This window comes from Rattus norvegicus, chromosome 8 (assembly GCF_036323735.1).
Source record: "Rattus norvegicus strain BN/NHsdMcwi chromosome 8, GRCr8, whole genome shotgun sequence".
NCBI lineage: Eukaryota > Metazoa > Chordata > Mammalia > Rodentia > Muridae > Rattus > Rattus norvegicus.
In genome coordinates, this window is record NC_086026.1 from 19,627,053 (window position 1) to 19,642,357 (window position 15,305).

Below are 15,305 nucleotides of genomic sequence, written 5' to 3' on the forward strand. Positions count from 1 at the left end.
GTGGATATGCAGGTGATGGACTAATGGATCTGGTGAATACAGGAGATGGACTAATGGATCTGGTGAATACAGGAGATGGACTAACGGATCTGGTGATACAGGTGGTGGACTAACGGATCTGGTGAATATACAGGTGGTGGACTAATGGATCTGGTGATACAGGTGATGGACTAACGGATCTAGTGAATATGCAGGTGATGGACTAACGGATCTGGTGAATACAGGTAATGGACTAATGGATCTGGTGAATACAGGAGATGGACTAACGGATCTGGTGAATATGCAGGTGATGGACTAATGGATCTGGTGAATATGCAGGTGATGGACTAATGGATCTGGTGAATATACAGGTGGTGGACTAATGGATCTGGTGATACAGGTGATGGACTAACGGATCTAGTGGAGCAAATTTTAACACAGGGCCAACCTTGCATTATGTGCTGTGGGCACTCCTGGCCACTGGAATTCCGGCCAGGTTTGTAATGAAAATGGAGAGCAACAAGCAGAGGCCAGATTTGAAAGACTTTCCAGTTCAGACAGAACACTGCACAAAAACTGGGCCGAGGAAGGTGTTGCTGAAGAGATTAGCATCATTCAAAAGAAGCCAGGAACTCTGTCCTGGGACAACAGGGAGCGCGCTTTGTTCTCGCCCGTTCTTTCTGTCCTCTCTTTTGCCTGTCAGCCTCGAGGTGCCGCTTGCTCTGCCATGTTCATCCTGCCGCAATGTCCTGCTTTGCCACAGGTCCATCAGGATGGACCCAACAATTAATTGCCAAGCAATTAAAAGCGAAGCCTCCATAACGGTAACCCTCAGTTATTTCTCAGGCATTTTAATGCAGGGGCGGAGAGGTAGGGCAGATGAGGAAAGTGCACATTACAATCTTTAACTACAGAATGTTAAGGATGTCCGCTGTGGTCTGGGAACGGTTCCGTGGAGTTCCAGTGGCATTTGCACTAAGATTTCCAGTGTTTACTGTTTTCCTCTGTGGCACTTAATGACTACCAACTGGGACATTGAAATGGAATTTAAATTTTTTCATGGTAATCAGAACAAGAGGAGAAGAATTTCCCAATGAAATAGCCTTTCCCAAACACCTAGCCAAGAGTAATTGCTCCAAATCTGACTTGCGGATTCCATCCCAAACTATGGGTGGATCAGCCCTTCTCACTATTTAGCATCCCTGCCTCCCACACCGGCCACTCTGGCCCACACCGGGAAGCTCATTTCTTCTCTCCTTAGCTTGGCTTTGTAAAATGAATGGTATTAAGACGCACATAGTGCCAGCTAGAGAGCTACTGTCCGCTCATAGGCCGTGATAGTTCCTTTGGTTTCTGCTCCTTCCTACCTAAGTCCTGATGGCTTCATCAGCTCCAGACAGCATTCCTTGAAATAGACATGGGATGTTCCAAACCCGGAGCCAGAGTTAAAGGACATTTGTGAGGCCCCTCAACATAGATGCCGGGAACTGAACTCAAGTCCTCTGGAAGAGCAGCATACAATTTTTTAAACACTGAGCAGTCTCTCTAGTCTTCATGTTTTCTTTACACATAAAAAAGCACATTTCTCAGTGTAGACGGGTCTGTGAGGGGCAATTTCTGAGGAGGGGCTTAGGTTCACAATAACAGAGTGAGACAATGTGCTGGAATTAAGAATGTTGTCCTGGGGCTGACCTTTTCACAGTGTTCTCTACACCCACCTAGCCACACCTGCAACGTCTGCATAGATTCTATTTACACAGTTCAGTGGCTTCCAGACTGGGCTATCGCTCTGGACCATGTGCACATGGGTCCCTCTGCCCCAGCCCTGGGGTTCACTCTGCAGAGTCCCAGAGAGACTGAACCCAGCCCAGTGCCTCGATGCACCACACGGGTGTCAGAGTGCCAGCACAGAAGCACCCAGCATCCTGATTGGCTAATCCAGACTGGTTAATCTCAGAAACCTTTCCTCATCCCATCTGCACAGAGACACAGGCGTGCATACATAGATAGCACTCTGTCAGAAATTATAGTTTTAGAATAATTGCTTTCATTCAACAAGTTATACAGTCTAACAACACCGGGCCCAATGGTAGCAGCTATCTTAATCATCATTAATCCTATTTTATGTGAGAGAATCCTAATAATTCTGTGTAGATTACCCCCCGCCCAAGAAACCGTTCCCCCAGAAGATTTATCTGGGCAGAAGGAAGGATAGATTAGAAGCCAGGCACATGTGGGCTTGAACTCCTCACCTCTAAAGACCCACATGTTTGCAGGCCACCATCTGTCAGGAGGACCAGGGTTGGAGTCCCTGTCCCACTACCTTTTGCTACTACTTGAGCCTCAGTCTCCTGGTCTTTGCAGAGGGACGGTGACTGGACAACGGTGAGGAAGGAAGGGAACCAACCATGTTTGTGGTGGTTTAAAGCCGCCTCCTTCATGCTCTCTCTGAACTCATGTTTAGGACTCCCCTCCCATGCTGGGTCCTGCGGCAAGGAGACAGAGAGGTTTCCCCTCCAGAAGAAACGGCCGGAGATAAACAGCCAGTTCCCAGCCAGTGATGCCACGGCGTTTACTCTGGTCACTGTGTCTCGCTAAGGCTCCTTGCCTGAATTCTAGTTTCTCATGAGACTCATTGCTATTCTCTTGTGACAAAGCAGCTACCATTCCTGCCCATCTTGCAGCACAGAACATGTCTGCCTGTGGTTTGCTCCCTGGCATCCAAGCTGCTTGGACAAATCCCCAAAGCAGAGAACTGTTTCCCACAGTCACAGGCCAGCATCCAGGAGCCCCAGCCTCCCGGGATGCCTGCATATACTGAGAGAACACCCCCTCTTCCTCCTTTCCACCTGCCTTGCCCCCACCCCAGCCCGGCCTCCCACACTTCTTCCCTCCTCAACCATCTTCTGGGAATGGATGGCGGGTTGCCAACCCCAGCAGCTAGGACTGTGTCCACGTGAGCTGAGGGTGACTGGGGAGGGCACAAGTCTCTGGGGCTAACATCAGGAGGTACATTCCATGTGCAAGATGTCAAAGTGATATCCGTTCTTCGTCTATGTCCTTTGGAGGAAAAAGAAACGAGGAAGGAAAAAGAGGAGCCACCTTGCTTGTTTTAACCGTTTATATTTACAATATTAAGGCACAAAGTTTAAGCAGCAAAGAATAGGAAAGTCTTTGGCTGACCAACAATATCCATAGTCACTTTCAGGGGACTCCCCACTTTGCACACAGACCCATCTACACAGATCTGCACACCACAGATCTGTCAATGCGGTCCAGGAACACAGATGCCAAAGGTTACATGTGGATACCAAAGTCCACTGCGAAATGCGGCACATGCCCCAACAGAGACACACACACAACCACACCCATGCACACACAAGGCAGTAGAGAGGGCAGTGGCTCCAGGGCACTCAGGGTTGGGGTGAAGCTGGTACTAGTGTTGGACCCCGTTCACAGAATTTGACACAGATTCTGTGAGCACCTCACTGAGGAGGGGGCTCCATTGTCCCTCCCTGGAAACATTCAAACACAAGTACTATGGCTACGCCTGTCCCCGTTCTGCCTTGTAATAAATACTCACAGGTGTGTACGTGAGGACAGACTCTCAGGCAAAGCCACAAGTAAACACAACACAGGCGGGAAAACTTGAGAAGCTGATTCCAGAAACTGCTGTATATTTCCTTCCTCGGAGGGAGGGCAGAGTCTTAATTTGGCAAAGAAGCAAAGTTTCATGACAAAGACACAGCTCAGTCGCGGCACACACGACAATAACATGCACTTAAGTATATCCGTTTTACAGAATACCTACTGGGTGTTCATGTTAGCGAGTATGTACTTAGGTCTGTAGTGTACGCAGGGGTTGCACACGTATAAGTCCTGGCAAGAGAAGCAGCAGGCTTGGAAATGAGGCCCTAGAGGTTGCAGGTACTAACAAACCTTTTCCTACATCATAGATATTCTTCCAAAAACTCTGTGTGTGTGTGTGTGTGTGTGTGTGTGTGTGTGCATGTGTGTATGTGTTTGTGTGTGTGTATGTATGTGTTTGTGTGTATGTGTTGCATGTGTATGTGTGTGTTTATGTGTGTGTGTGACACTTGCATCGGCTGACTCTCTCCTGCTGCCATGGGGTTCCTGGGGACCAAACTCAGGTCTTGGCTCTGGTTGGTGGCAGTCCCTTTTCCGTGGAGTCATCTTGATGGCCCTGGGATTCTGATTCTGACTAATTGTTCTGTGTTCAGTCGCTTGCACTGTGAACAGCGTGGGGTATTTCCAAAACTTAAATCCATTCTCAAAAGACAATGACCTCTCACTTCAAAGGGAATCTGAGGAATGGGCCAGGCCTTGGAAGCCATTCTGCTAGAGGAGTCCACAACCATTTTACACAGTGAGCCCTGCAGTCCTCCCCAAGGAGAGAGCTCAGAGGGCAACAGAAGGACTTTTTTGGATATTAAGAGAAATTCCACCGTTTATGTATGCATTCACATATAATGCAATATACCATTAAATTACTAAATGAGAACAGGCATACTACTGAAAAGAGGGAAAAATACTGCTCTCCAATTCCTGAAGAAATCCACTGAACTTGGGCGCCCCTTGGATGACTGGCTGGCTTCTGAGGGTTCTTATTACACAGCCTATCTCCCATGGAGCCACACCACACACAAATGCCTTTAAAAAAATCCTCACATCAACTAAAAACATTTAAAACACACTGATTAACTAGAAAAAAAATAGAAGAAAGCCAACATGTACATACTTAGAGACTGGCTGACTCAGCTTTTAGGAAGTTACGGGGACTGACTTTTCTCTAGCACCACCATTTAAGAACATTTATCAATCTTGCTTCTAATATCCACAACACCCCTTTGCTTAAAGAGGGTGTGATCTTACTCAGAGAACACAGAGAAACACACCCTACTCGTTCAGCACAGACAAAGAAGGCACCATGTGTTCGTACAACCCAAGCTCCCAGTCAGGACAGCTTTCTGCAGCCTACGCACAAGGGACCTGCCTGGAAACACCTTGTGTCATGGTCATCCCCTGTCTCCCAGATTGGCCTTATCCGACTGCTCACACAAGTCTCTGGGACTCAGAAGGCTGTGGGGAGGACAGGACCCAGCACACTAGCTCTTGGAAAGGAGGAGTTTCAGCCACTTTATTAAATGTGTGGCGCAGGTGGCTGGGGCCAAGCAGGACAGAGCCTCTCTGTAGGGGACACTGCGGCTTCTTTCTTGAGTGCTGAAACCGCTGGGTTCTCTGTACTGAGGCCAGAATTCACTTGCCTCTAAATGCACTCACAGCAAAAGGTCAAGCCCCATACATGGGCTCCAAAGAGAGACTTCTCTCTGAACAACACTGGCCCCACCATTCCTTGTCTCCACCCCTAAGGAAAGCAGGGTGTGGGGCAGTCACCGCTGAAGGCCACAGCCTTTACCTGTCCTTTATCCCGAGAGGAGACCGTCAAGCTCTATGATCAAAGGCTCCAAGAGATCTGAGGAGGAGCCCTCTGCACCACGAGGAAGGGCTTTGACTTATTTTTATCGGCTTTGTACTTGTGCTTGTAACAGACCGTGAAGACTTCCATCCACGCCTGTGGATGGCAGTGGTATGGTTAGTTATATGGGGTTTGGGTTTAGTCCTGTTTTCAGGCCCCGAGAGGAGCGTCAGCTTCCCTATGTGCACACAAGTGTCACAAGTTGGGCCACCGATCACCCAGGCATAGTTCTAGATATCATGTTCAAGGCTGTGCAGCCTGTGACTGAGACTCCTCTTCTGAGTCTTTGCTTTAAGTGCTAGCCTCTGTGTCAAGCTTGGAGGTGGGCTGGTACACCTCACGGGTCCAGCTTCTGCATCTGAGCAATCAGGAGAGTGAACTCGGCCTCGTTTCCCTGATGCTGTGAGGGCCATTCAACGGGTACTTTTTCTAGTGCTTGCACAGTCAGTACCAAAGTACCTATGCAGTACTGTTGTTCCCGGTGTTGAAGGAGTTCAGGTCCCATGAACTTCCCGGAGTACAACATGGCTTCTGAGTGCCTGGGGCTCACGCTTCAAGAGAATTACAAGGACAGAAGACTGAAGGGCCTCGACCTTAAAGACATAGCCTCTCTCTTCTTCAACATGGATTCTTAGGCAAAATCTACACTCCACATGCAGTTAAAGCCTAGTCTGCGCCCCCTTTGCTTTTGAACAACTGAAACGTACTAACAGTATGGGGGAGAAGGTATGGGGGAGGGGGTATGGGGGAGAGGGTATGGGGGAGAGGGTATGCTGGAACAGGAGATTTCCTGTCCAAGTGTACAATGTGTCTGGAACACTTAGACTAGAATTTGAGTAAGGGGCAGTGCCCCACTCCTATGCTGGGAGACAGCCTAAGTTTGGGGTGGCTCAGACATTGCTCCAGGGCTGGAATATCTCATTAATTACCCATCTCTATACCCTTCCCTTTCTGGGTTGTCTCCAACATTAACTGGAGACAATATGCTCTTAAGAGAATTAGTTGCCGTCAACCAAACAACATGCCCTATCCAAAATGATTCCTACACCCACCTGCTTCATCTTCCAGCCCCACCTCAACTGGCAAGACTTCTTATGCTGTCCTCTCATCCCCTTCCCTGCAGAGCACAGGGCAAGCTAGGGCTACAAGGTCTGAGAGAAGAGGTTAAGGAGGGGGTGGGGGACTCCAAGCCTGGTTCCCACTGCCATGTGCAGCATGGGGAAGCCAGTCCCACCTCCTCTGTCTTGTCAGATGGCCCAGGGTCCTGTAGGGAGACACGATTGCTCTCTCCTCCCTATCCCCCCTCCCCCTCTTCTCTGCTCTCCAGGCTAATCTCTCACAATACACGTGCCACCTCAACCTGGGGAGGCCACAGTCTCACCCTAGGGACAAGTCAGAGATCTCCGAGCCAAGCTAGATTCAGCGCTGCATTTAAGAGGGACTTAGAGTCACAGAGTTACCACTTTTCTTTTTTCTCTTGAGCAAAGAAGGAATGAGGAAGGGGACTTGGAAAACAAATCCTACTGATCTGGGGATAGATAGTTCAGGAGCCTGAAGGGCCACCCGTGCTATGGGCAGCGTCTCCTGGGGTTTGTAGGAAGCTAGTGTCCCCAGCAATGAACATGAGACCTTGTGGCAGCAGCCTCGGGGCCTGTCTCTCGCTCACAGGGGTTCGCTTCCATGACATTGCTGCTTCACTTCAGGGAAGTCCTGTCCCTCGGGTGACACTGACCGTGCTGCCAGTCTACCAGCCTGATGGGCTACGAAGCAAATTCACAGGAAGAAAGAACTGATCAGGGACGGCACTGTGCTCATCAACAGGAGCCAGGGCAGAAGGAGGCCAGAGGGAGCAATGAACAGAACTGAGAGCTTCCGATACAGAAAGTGGCTGGGGGATGCCTGTGAGATCTCGCAGCCACCCAGAGAGCTCTGCATAAGCCATCATGGGGTTCCTGTGGTGCCTGCTCACAAGGAAGCCTTCCTACAGGGCATTGGGGTGTGACTGTCAAGTTCCTTGCAAGAGAGCGGATGTGAATGAGAGGCACATCAGGGCACGATGTTACCCTATCTATCGACTCATGGACTCCTCATCCAAGTTTCCCTAGCTCACAGTAAGATTGACAGCTGCAGTTTGGCTAAGCAGAGGTGTGGGGAAGCAGCCGGGGTGTCAACAGGAGGCTCTGTCCAATTGGACACCACAGCATGGATGGTAGTCTCCTAAGTCCCATACGTAAGGAACTCTGCTATGTCTAATTAAACAGAAAAAAATTACAACAAAATAATAAGTAGAGACAAGACAGATAAGTTCAAAGAAGTCAGGGCGGATGAGGGCCAAGGGCATCTCTCTCCCATCCTGCTCAGAAAATACCATTCAATCCAGACAAGCAAAGCCTCACACTCTCTGAAACCACAAACCACAAATGAAAACAGCCAAGAAGGTGACAAAACTTGCCTGTGGAATCCCCCATTATCCTGGATGTATCTGCTAAGGACACACACACACACACACACACACACACACACACACACACACACACACACACACACTACATTATGCCAAGATTCTTCTTAAACCAAACCTGCTAAGAGACAAAGGGAAGAAGGTCATTCCAAGGAAAGGCTGGCTTTTCTTCATCTGTTTATCAGCCAAGAACGGGGAAGCATGGAACCTCCCCAAAACATACAATTTCTCTACAATGGAAAATTCCACTCCTCCTCAACTCTGCTTCTCAGCCTGCATGCGTTCTCTTTCACTCCCTCTGCAGACAAGTGAGCCAGCTGCGTTGGTAACACTGTGACACGAGCCAGCTGCGTTGGTAACACTGTGACACGAGCCAGCTGCGTTGGTAACACTGTGACACGGTGTCCACAGCTGTCCTGGTTTTGCAGTTGCTACTGCAACTGACCATCTGGATCTTCTCTCTTCTTGCAGCCTCTAGTGCGTCTGTCAGCATGCTGGCACCACACTCCACAGGACGACGGTTAGATGAGCACTTCCATTATCTCTCCATCCGGGAACTCAGGCTTCTGCAACAAGCTGCTGACTCGGCCTCTGTGTTCTGATGACTTCCCGTGCCCAGGAGAGTTCTCTGCCAGACAGAGGACAGATATCAGAAACCTGTTACTCAGTGGGTACCTTGGTTTACGGGGAATTTTTATGGTGGAACCATTTCTAACGTCACACCTTGCCCAAGAATCTCATACACCCCGGTGGAGGCTATGCGAATCTCTTGGTGGGAAGTGCACAATGACTGGAGGCAGCGCCCAGAGAAGACGGTGTCTTAGGGTTCTGGACTGAGTAAAAACTAAGGAGAAAGCCAGCTGCAGACCTGACTCCCCCCATTTCCTGTCTGCCCAGATGTGAGCAAGTGCCTCCTACTTCAGTCACTGCTACTTTGACGGATGGATTGTCCCTCAAACCATGAGCAAATCCTTCCTCCCTCAAATTACTTCTTATGTCTGTTCTACCTATCCCCTGGGGATACACCTTAGTCCCATGCAACAAAGAACACACGACCTGAGGTGATGACCACCACTGAACACGGGGGTTGACTGGACTTCCTGATCTCTCTAGGCACGGGAGAGATAGGGGCCACATACCCTGTTTCTCCACGGTTCCTTTGGCAGCTGGATGTTTCAGGACGGGGCTGTTGGAAGGGGCGGTGCTGAGCCTGCCGCGGCTCGGGAGGGAAGCCATGCTGGGCCAGAAGAGCTCAGTGATCTTGTCGGTCTGCGTGCTGCTGTCCTTGCTGCCTGTCTTGGCGTGGGTGCTGCTGGCTGATGTGGTGGAGGTCGGCGGGGACAGTGCAGAGGCAGGTGTGGCTGGCAGCAGAGGGGCAGAAGCCTGTCCCTGGTGCTCCTTCCCCAGCAGGAATCCTGAAGGCAGAAGAAGCAGCTTTTCAAGGATAATGTTTTCTCTCAAGTCCTTTTGTAAGAACACTTACCCTTTTCTTCCTAGATCAGGGATAACTTTATTTACTCAATGATATATCCATTAAACCCTTAAGTACTTGTGTGCATTCTTGATGAAGTGAAGTATTATGTATCAAGTCCATATAACTAAATTCTGTATGGAGTTGGTATTTGCATTCTAAATTCAAACAATGGAAAACCATATTTGACCGGTGGGGTAGCTCGGAAGGAAAAAGGGCCTTTTGCTGCCCTGAATCCCATCTTATTGATGCCCGGCGAAACTCCGGAGTGAGACGCAGTCATCTAGTAGTAGGGGAAGAGAAGGGATGGACAAGTGCTCCTGGGAGCTGCTCAGCAATTAGGAAGGTAGACACCATGGTCCTCATCAGCTCTTCAGGCCCATCATGGGTGAAATGGGAAACCCTAAGGTCCTATGCAGAAGCCTGTGAGGGTGGTTTCCACCCGAACCCCAGATCCCCTCTTGTCTCTATGACTGATGTGAGGGCCCCAGTCACATTGACAAGGAGGTAGTCTGGTGCAGACAATATGGCCAGTCTTCCTTAGGCCTCAACTCTCTGGCCTTGTACTGACCTGCTAAATGTTGAGAGAGAAGCCCAGGCACCGTGATGTGTACCTGAATCATCACACAGATTTCTCCTAGAGCAGTTTCTGGCAGAACTGAACAAATTTAGACTCCTCAACCAAACCTGCCTCACTGTCCGTGTGATGGGCTTTAATAATCACAGTTCCCATCCCTGTAGATCCTCTCTGATGAGCTAAGGTTATTGGGGTCACCAATAGAGGGACATCAAACAGATGAGATTCTGGTTGAGAGTCTTTGATCCCCCTACTCTGTGGGTTCATACGGAAGCCCTTATACCCTGTGGAATAAATCAGCCAGACACCACGGAGGCCCTGTGCTGGAGAACATTGACTCCGGGTATAGAGAGAAATGAAAATGTGTGCTGAGCAGGGGACAGGTGTAAGAAGGGACAGACACTGGCAGGCAGGGCGAGGGGAGAGGTGGTCTTGGAAGCTTCCTTTCCAAGCTCACTGGCCCAGCCTGTGAACAAGCATGTCTGTGCTAAGACCCCTGCTGGAGAATTCTCAACATCCCACATACACAACACAGGCTGACCCTCATCCTTGACCCTGACCCCTTTCATGTTCCACAGGTATAGAACACATCATGGGAAGTTACAGAGATGGTCCAGGATTCTGAGGGACTCTAGGCTTATCCTGCTGAGACACTTTATGTTTTTCTTGTTAATTATATTGACAAGAATCAATCCATGCCCAAGAGCTCACATAGCCTTTGGAATCCAAAGCTCTCCTGTGTATCTCATTTAACCCTCACAACCCCACATGGCTGGCTTTCCTCCCCCTTTGAAGAATGCATAAATTGACAAAAGATGACACCCCAAGATCCAGCAGTGATAAGGCGGCCAATTCAGGGCTTCTGTAGGTGCCGCTCTATATGCTCTTTTCTACGGGGTCCTCTTCTCACCTATACTCCCCTTCCAGGTCTTCTCTTCCTTCTTGTCTTCTGCCAGCTGGCCGCTGGTCAGTGAAGTCTGACGGGAATGTGTCCCGGTGGCCGCAGCAATGGATGGGACAGAGCGGGCAGGCCGCAGACTGGAAGAGTCAGTCTTCCCAGCATCCTTACGGGATCGCTGCTGCAGGACTTTTATCATGGCATCCTTCTCTATGATTTTGGCATGGAGGTTTTTAATACTGTAAAACCAAACCATGGAAGAACAAAGGTGTGATTAAAATGCCAGTTAGATAGAAAACTCTGCAACACTTGTCTCAGGGACTTTCACAGTAATTCTGGGATATGGGGTTGAGAGTGGCAGAGGCGGTCTGCAACTTTCCCAAGCTGTGCTTCCCAAAGTAGATCAAACAGTGCACCTTCCCTGGCACCTCAGCAGATGGGGGAGACCCAGGGGCCTGTGAGAAGGACAGGAGCCATCTGCTAGGAACTCTGAGGACTAAACTAAGGACACCTGTGGCTCACATTTGGGGGTAAAGAGTGGAGGTGTGAACACCAGGGAAGCAGAAGCTCTGGTCCCACACGAGGTAAACTGTGACTGCAGGGAAATGTCTATGGGGAAGGAAAAGTGAAGAAATGGCTGGGTTCTAGGAGAGAAGATGGCTTCCCCACCGATGGCCAAAGATGAGAAGCAGAAAGCCGGGGGTCTTTCCACAACTCACAGATACTTGCTGAACCTATTTCTGGTTCCGTTGGGAAGCCCTTTCTTCATATCAGCCCATGGGAGCCTCAGGCATTCCAGTGACATCACAACTCCTGCTGGACACTGTCCATCCGTCAGGGGAGCACATGCTGGCTGGTTAGAGCTCTTTATCTTTGGTGGGAATAGGTAACTCTGGCCCCCAATCTCTAGACCTTGGGGATGGTATTTCTGTTTCATTCTCAGCTCATAGGATTGTGGAGGTAGGGCAAAACCGCCCAGAACTTTCAGGGACTGATGGAGACTCCAGTTATTAGACAGCCTCCGTCTTCACCTTTCCCCTCTCCAGAGCAGGAGGCTTTGAAGCCCTTAAGCTCATGCCAGTTAGAACCAAGGAAAGTAGGAGAGTGAGGAGGGCCTGGCATGGGAGTCCAGCACCTGCTGGTATCCACTCAGAGCTGGCATCTTATGTGGGTATCTTACGTGTACTCCATGTCCTGACACCGCCTGTTGGCCTGCACCACCTCCTCTTCCTCTGGCCAGATGTGGGCCTCCAGGGAGCTCTCACCATAGCTGCCATTCCTTGAGTGGTTGCTGATGGTAGTGTCCCTAGGAAACGAGACACACTTTGACTCTAGAGCCCCCTTTCCTTGGTCTTCAATGCAAACACAAGTAGAACGGAGAGAGCAGCATTTGCTTGGTAACAGATGCGCTTTACCTTCTAGAGGACATCAAAGGCCCTCCTCCACCTCCAGGACCCTACCTCAGGGTCAGTGTCTCCAGGATGGGAACTCCTGCAAACATCTCAGGAAATGTGAATCAGGGGCAGCAGCTGCAAAGTGTCCCAGAAAAGCCCCCATCTGGCAGCTCACCCCAAATCTTGGCTCAATTTTCTCTCCAAACTTAAAGAATTAAGACTCTAAGGGCTGCACTCACCAACACTCCTGCTTACTGCAGCTTTAACCTGCACCAGACACACCGCTTTCTGCAGCAGGCAGATTGTTACACGGAGTACAGGGAATGAGTGGATGCAGAGAGCGATCTCAGGGAGCATCGTGGAAAATGGGGCAGAGATGGAAAGAGCTGGATGGAGGACGGGAGGACAGCTGCGAGCTCGTGTCGTCAGCCAAGTGACACCCAGGAACCCTCCAAAGCTATGGCTGTCTGCACAAGACCCGTGCAAGCCAGTCACCATTCTAGCATGGACGGGGAGGGGGAGACTTCACAAGATACCGTGCTTAGCTGAGGAAGTAGGGCTAGTTAGTGGAGAGAGAGAGAGAGAGAGAGAGAGAGAGAGAGAGAGAGAGAGAGAGAACTGGGAGAGACAGAAATACACAGAGAGATAACAGAGATACACAGAGAGAGACAGAGACAGAGAGACAGGGAGAGATAGAGATACACAGAGAGAGGGGGAGAGAGGGAGAGACAAAGAAACACACATAACACAGAGAGAGGACATGAATTCAAGAGAGGATTATGGCAAGGGGAGGGACTTAGAAGGAGGGATGGCTAAGATAAAAATTCATTATAGCCATGTGAACTCTTAAATAAAGAAATGCTAAACAAACAAGAGAGACAGTATCTCGGGAAAACAATATTTATTCACAAAAATCCCTACTTCTTGTATCATCAAGGCTGCTCACCAACCTATGCCATCTTGTGTGTGTGTGGTTTTTTTTTTTTTTCTTTTCTATTTTTTGGAGCTGGGGACCGAACCCAGGGCCTTGCGCCTGATAGGCAAGCGCTCTACCACTGAGCTAAATCCCCAACCTGCCAACCTATGCTATCTTATGAGTGTGTGGAAGGTGCCCATACTGGGTCCGCTGACACATGGAGACTAGGGCTTCTGCATTTGCTGCTGGCCTTGTACTTACTCTCGCCCTAGCTCGCTCTCCCACCAGCAGTGGAATGTCTGCCTCTGTGTATCACCCATGTAGCTGCTGTCTGTGTATTTTAGGACTGGTGGCTACTCAATATGTAGGTCTTTACCCTGCTGCAGGGCAGCTAGTGAGGAGTGAACCCTTATTTCACTCAGGGAACACCGGAAATAGTACACTTGGCATCCATTCTTACAGCGTGTTCACAGACGGTGACTTCTAGGACACTGTCAGTGTAATGACAAAAAGGGGCCCTAGCCCTTCACTACGCCCAGCCTGGTTCTGAATTTCACTTGTCTTTATGAAGGAGGTCTCAGCAAAGATGCATCATGGTAAAAACAAACACATGAAAGTGCAGGGGTGAGAACGTGACCCAGAAAAGTAAACAGTATGGCCGTGAAAATGTCAGGAAAATGAATCTCAGAGAAAGCAAGCAGAATGCTTTGAACCACTATGCAGAATCATAAACACCCCGGGGTTCACAGAAACATCCACACAGGGACCAGTAGCTAGAAACATTGCCCATCGAGTTACTTTGAAAAAATTCTTGTGGCGCCAGAAGCATATTTAAAAATTCATGTGTGGGCTGCTGAGTGAGCCAGCAGGCACTTAGGTAAAAAAGCAACAGATAGCAAGGGTCCAGAAACTCTGAGGGACACTGCTCTGCTTTGAGGTCTGTGAAGTTTCAAAACCTTGCCCACACATTAAAAAACAAACAAACAAAAAAAAAGTAAAAACCCACTTCAACATCCTAGCCAATGCTGTCAAGATTGATAAAGAAGTGAATAGCAGCCTCTGAGTAAAACGACCCCCATTTTATAAGATCCCCCATCTCAGTGGGGCTTACAGACAGCCCCTATAGAAGGAGGAAGCAGGGTCACGAAATCCACACTAGATACCACTCTTCCCAGAGTTGTGTGCAGTGTGTCCTAACTGCACATGGTCTCAGGGGCTTGGGAAGGGTTAGAGGGCAGAGGGAAGCCAGGGGGACATGAGCTGCATCTAGTACACCCTCTGGGAAGCCATCATCAGAGTCAGACTTTCCAGTAACCCCTCCGCACTCTCTCTGGAAAGGAGTCCAATAAATCCATTGCTTCTCCAGGGCGACCTTGGTGGAGAGCTGTGGTTTGCCTTTGGAACCTGGAGGAGGTGGTGGGCACTGTTCACATCTCCCTCAGGGAAAGAATTTTAGCAAAAGGAGTTGGTGGGCAAAGACCATGCTGCTTGTTTAAAGGTTGGTGCTTTTAAATGTGACACATGCACCTGACTGAAAACTCAAAACGTAATGGCTGTAATCAGTCTCTTTTGTCCATTTCTCCAAAGCCAATCAGCATGGAGACAAGAGCTTAGAATTTCATTCTTTCACAGAATAGTTTGTGTGGTCCTTCCCCCCACTGTATCATCAGAAAAGCCATGGTTAGAATGACCAATTTTTTGTCTTGTTTTTATAAGATTATCTATCTATCTATCTATCTATCTATCTATCTATCTATCTATCTATCTATGTACCTACTTATTGTGTGTATATGTGTGTGAGTGTGTGTGTGTATGTGTGAGTGTGTGAGTGTGTGTATGTGTGAGTGTGTGAGTGTGTGTATGTGTGTGTGTGTGTGTGTGAGTGTATGTGAGTGTGAGTGTGTGTATGTGTGAGTGTGTGTATGTGTGTGTGTGAGTGTGTGTATGTGAGTGTGAGTGTGTGTATGTGTAAGTGTGTGTATGTGTGTGTGAGTGTGTGTATGTGAGTGTGAGTGTGTGTATGTGTGAGTGTGTGTATGTGTGTGAGTGAGTGTGTATATGTGAGTGTGTGTGAGTGTGTGTATGTGTGTGAGTGTGAGTGTGTGTATGTGT

General features: G+C 49.1%; 1 protein-coding gene across 6 annotated transcripts in view; it reads right to left on the bottom strand.

The window, feature by feature from the left end:
- Positions 1-3,086: 3,086 nt before the first annotated feature.
- Positions 3,087-15,305, bottom strand: part of Amotl1 (angiomotin-like 1) — a 118,889-nt gene continuing 106,670 nt past the window's right edge. For all 6 annotated transcript variants that reach the window (XM_039082231.2, XM_039082232.2, XM_039082230.2 and 3 more), the window contains 4 exons: positions 12,064-12,189; positions 10,896-11,122; positions 9,077-9,352; positions 3,087-8,565 (listed from right to left, as the gene is read on the bottom strand). In XM_039082231.2, the coding sequence (XP_038938159.1) occupies positions 8,459-8,565; positions 9,077-9,352; positions 10,896-11,122; positions 12,064-12,189 (736 nt within the window). In that variant the 3' untranslated portion in view covers positions 3,087-8,458. The remainder of the gene's footprint in view (positions 8,566-9,076; positions 9,353-10,895; positions 11,123-12,063; positions 12,190-15,305) is intronic.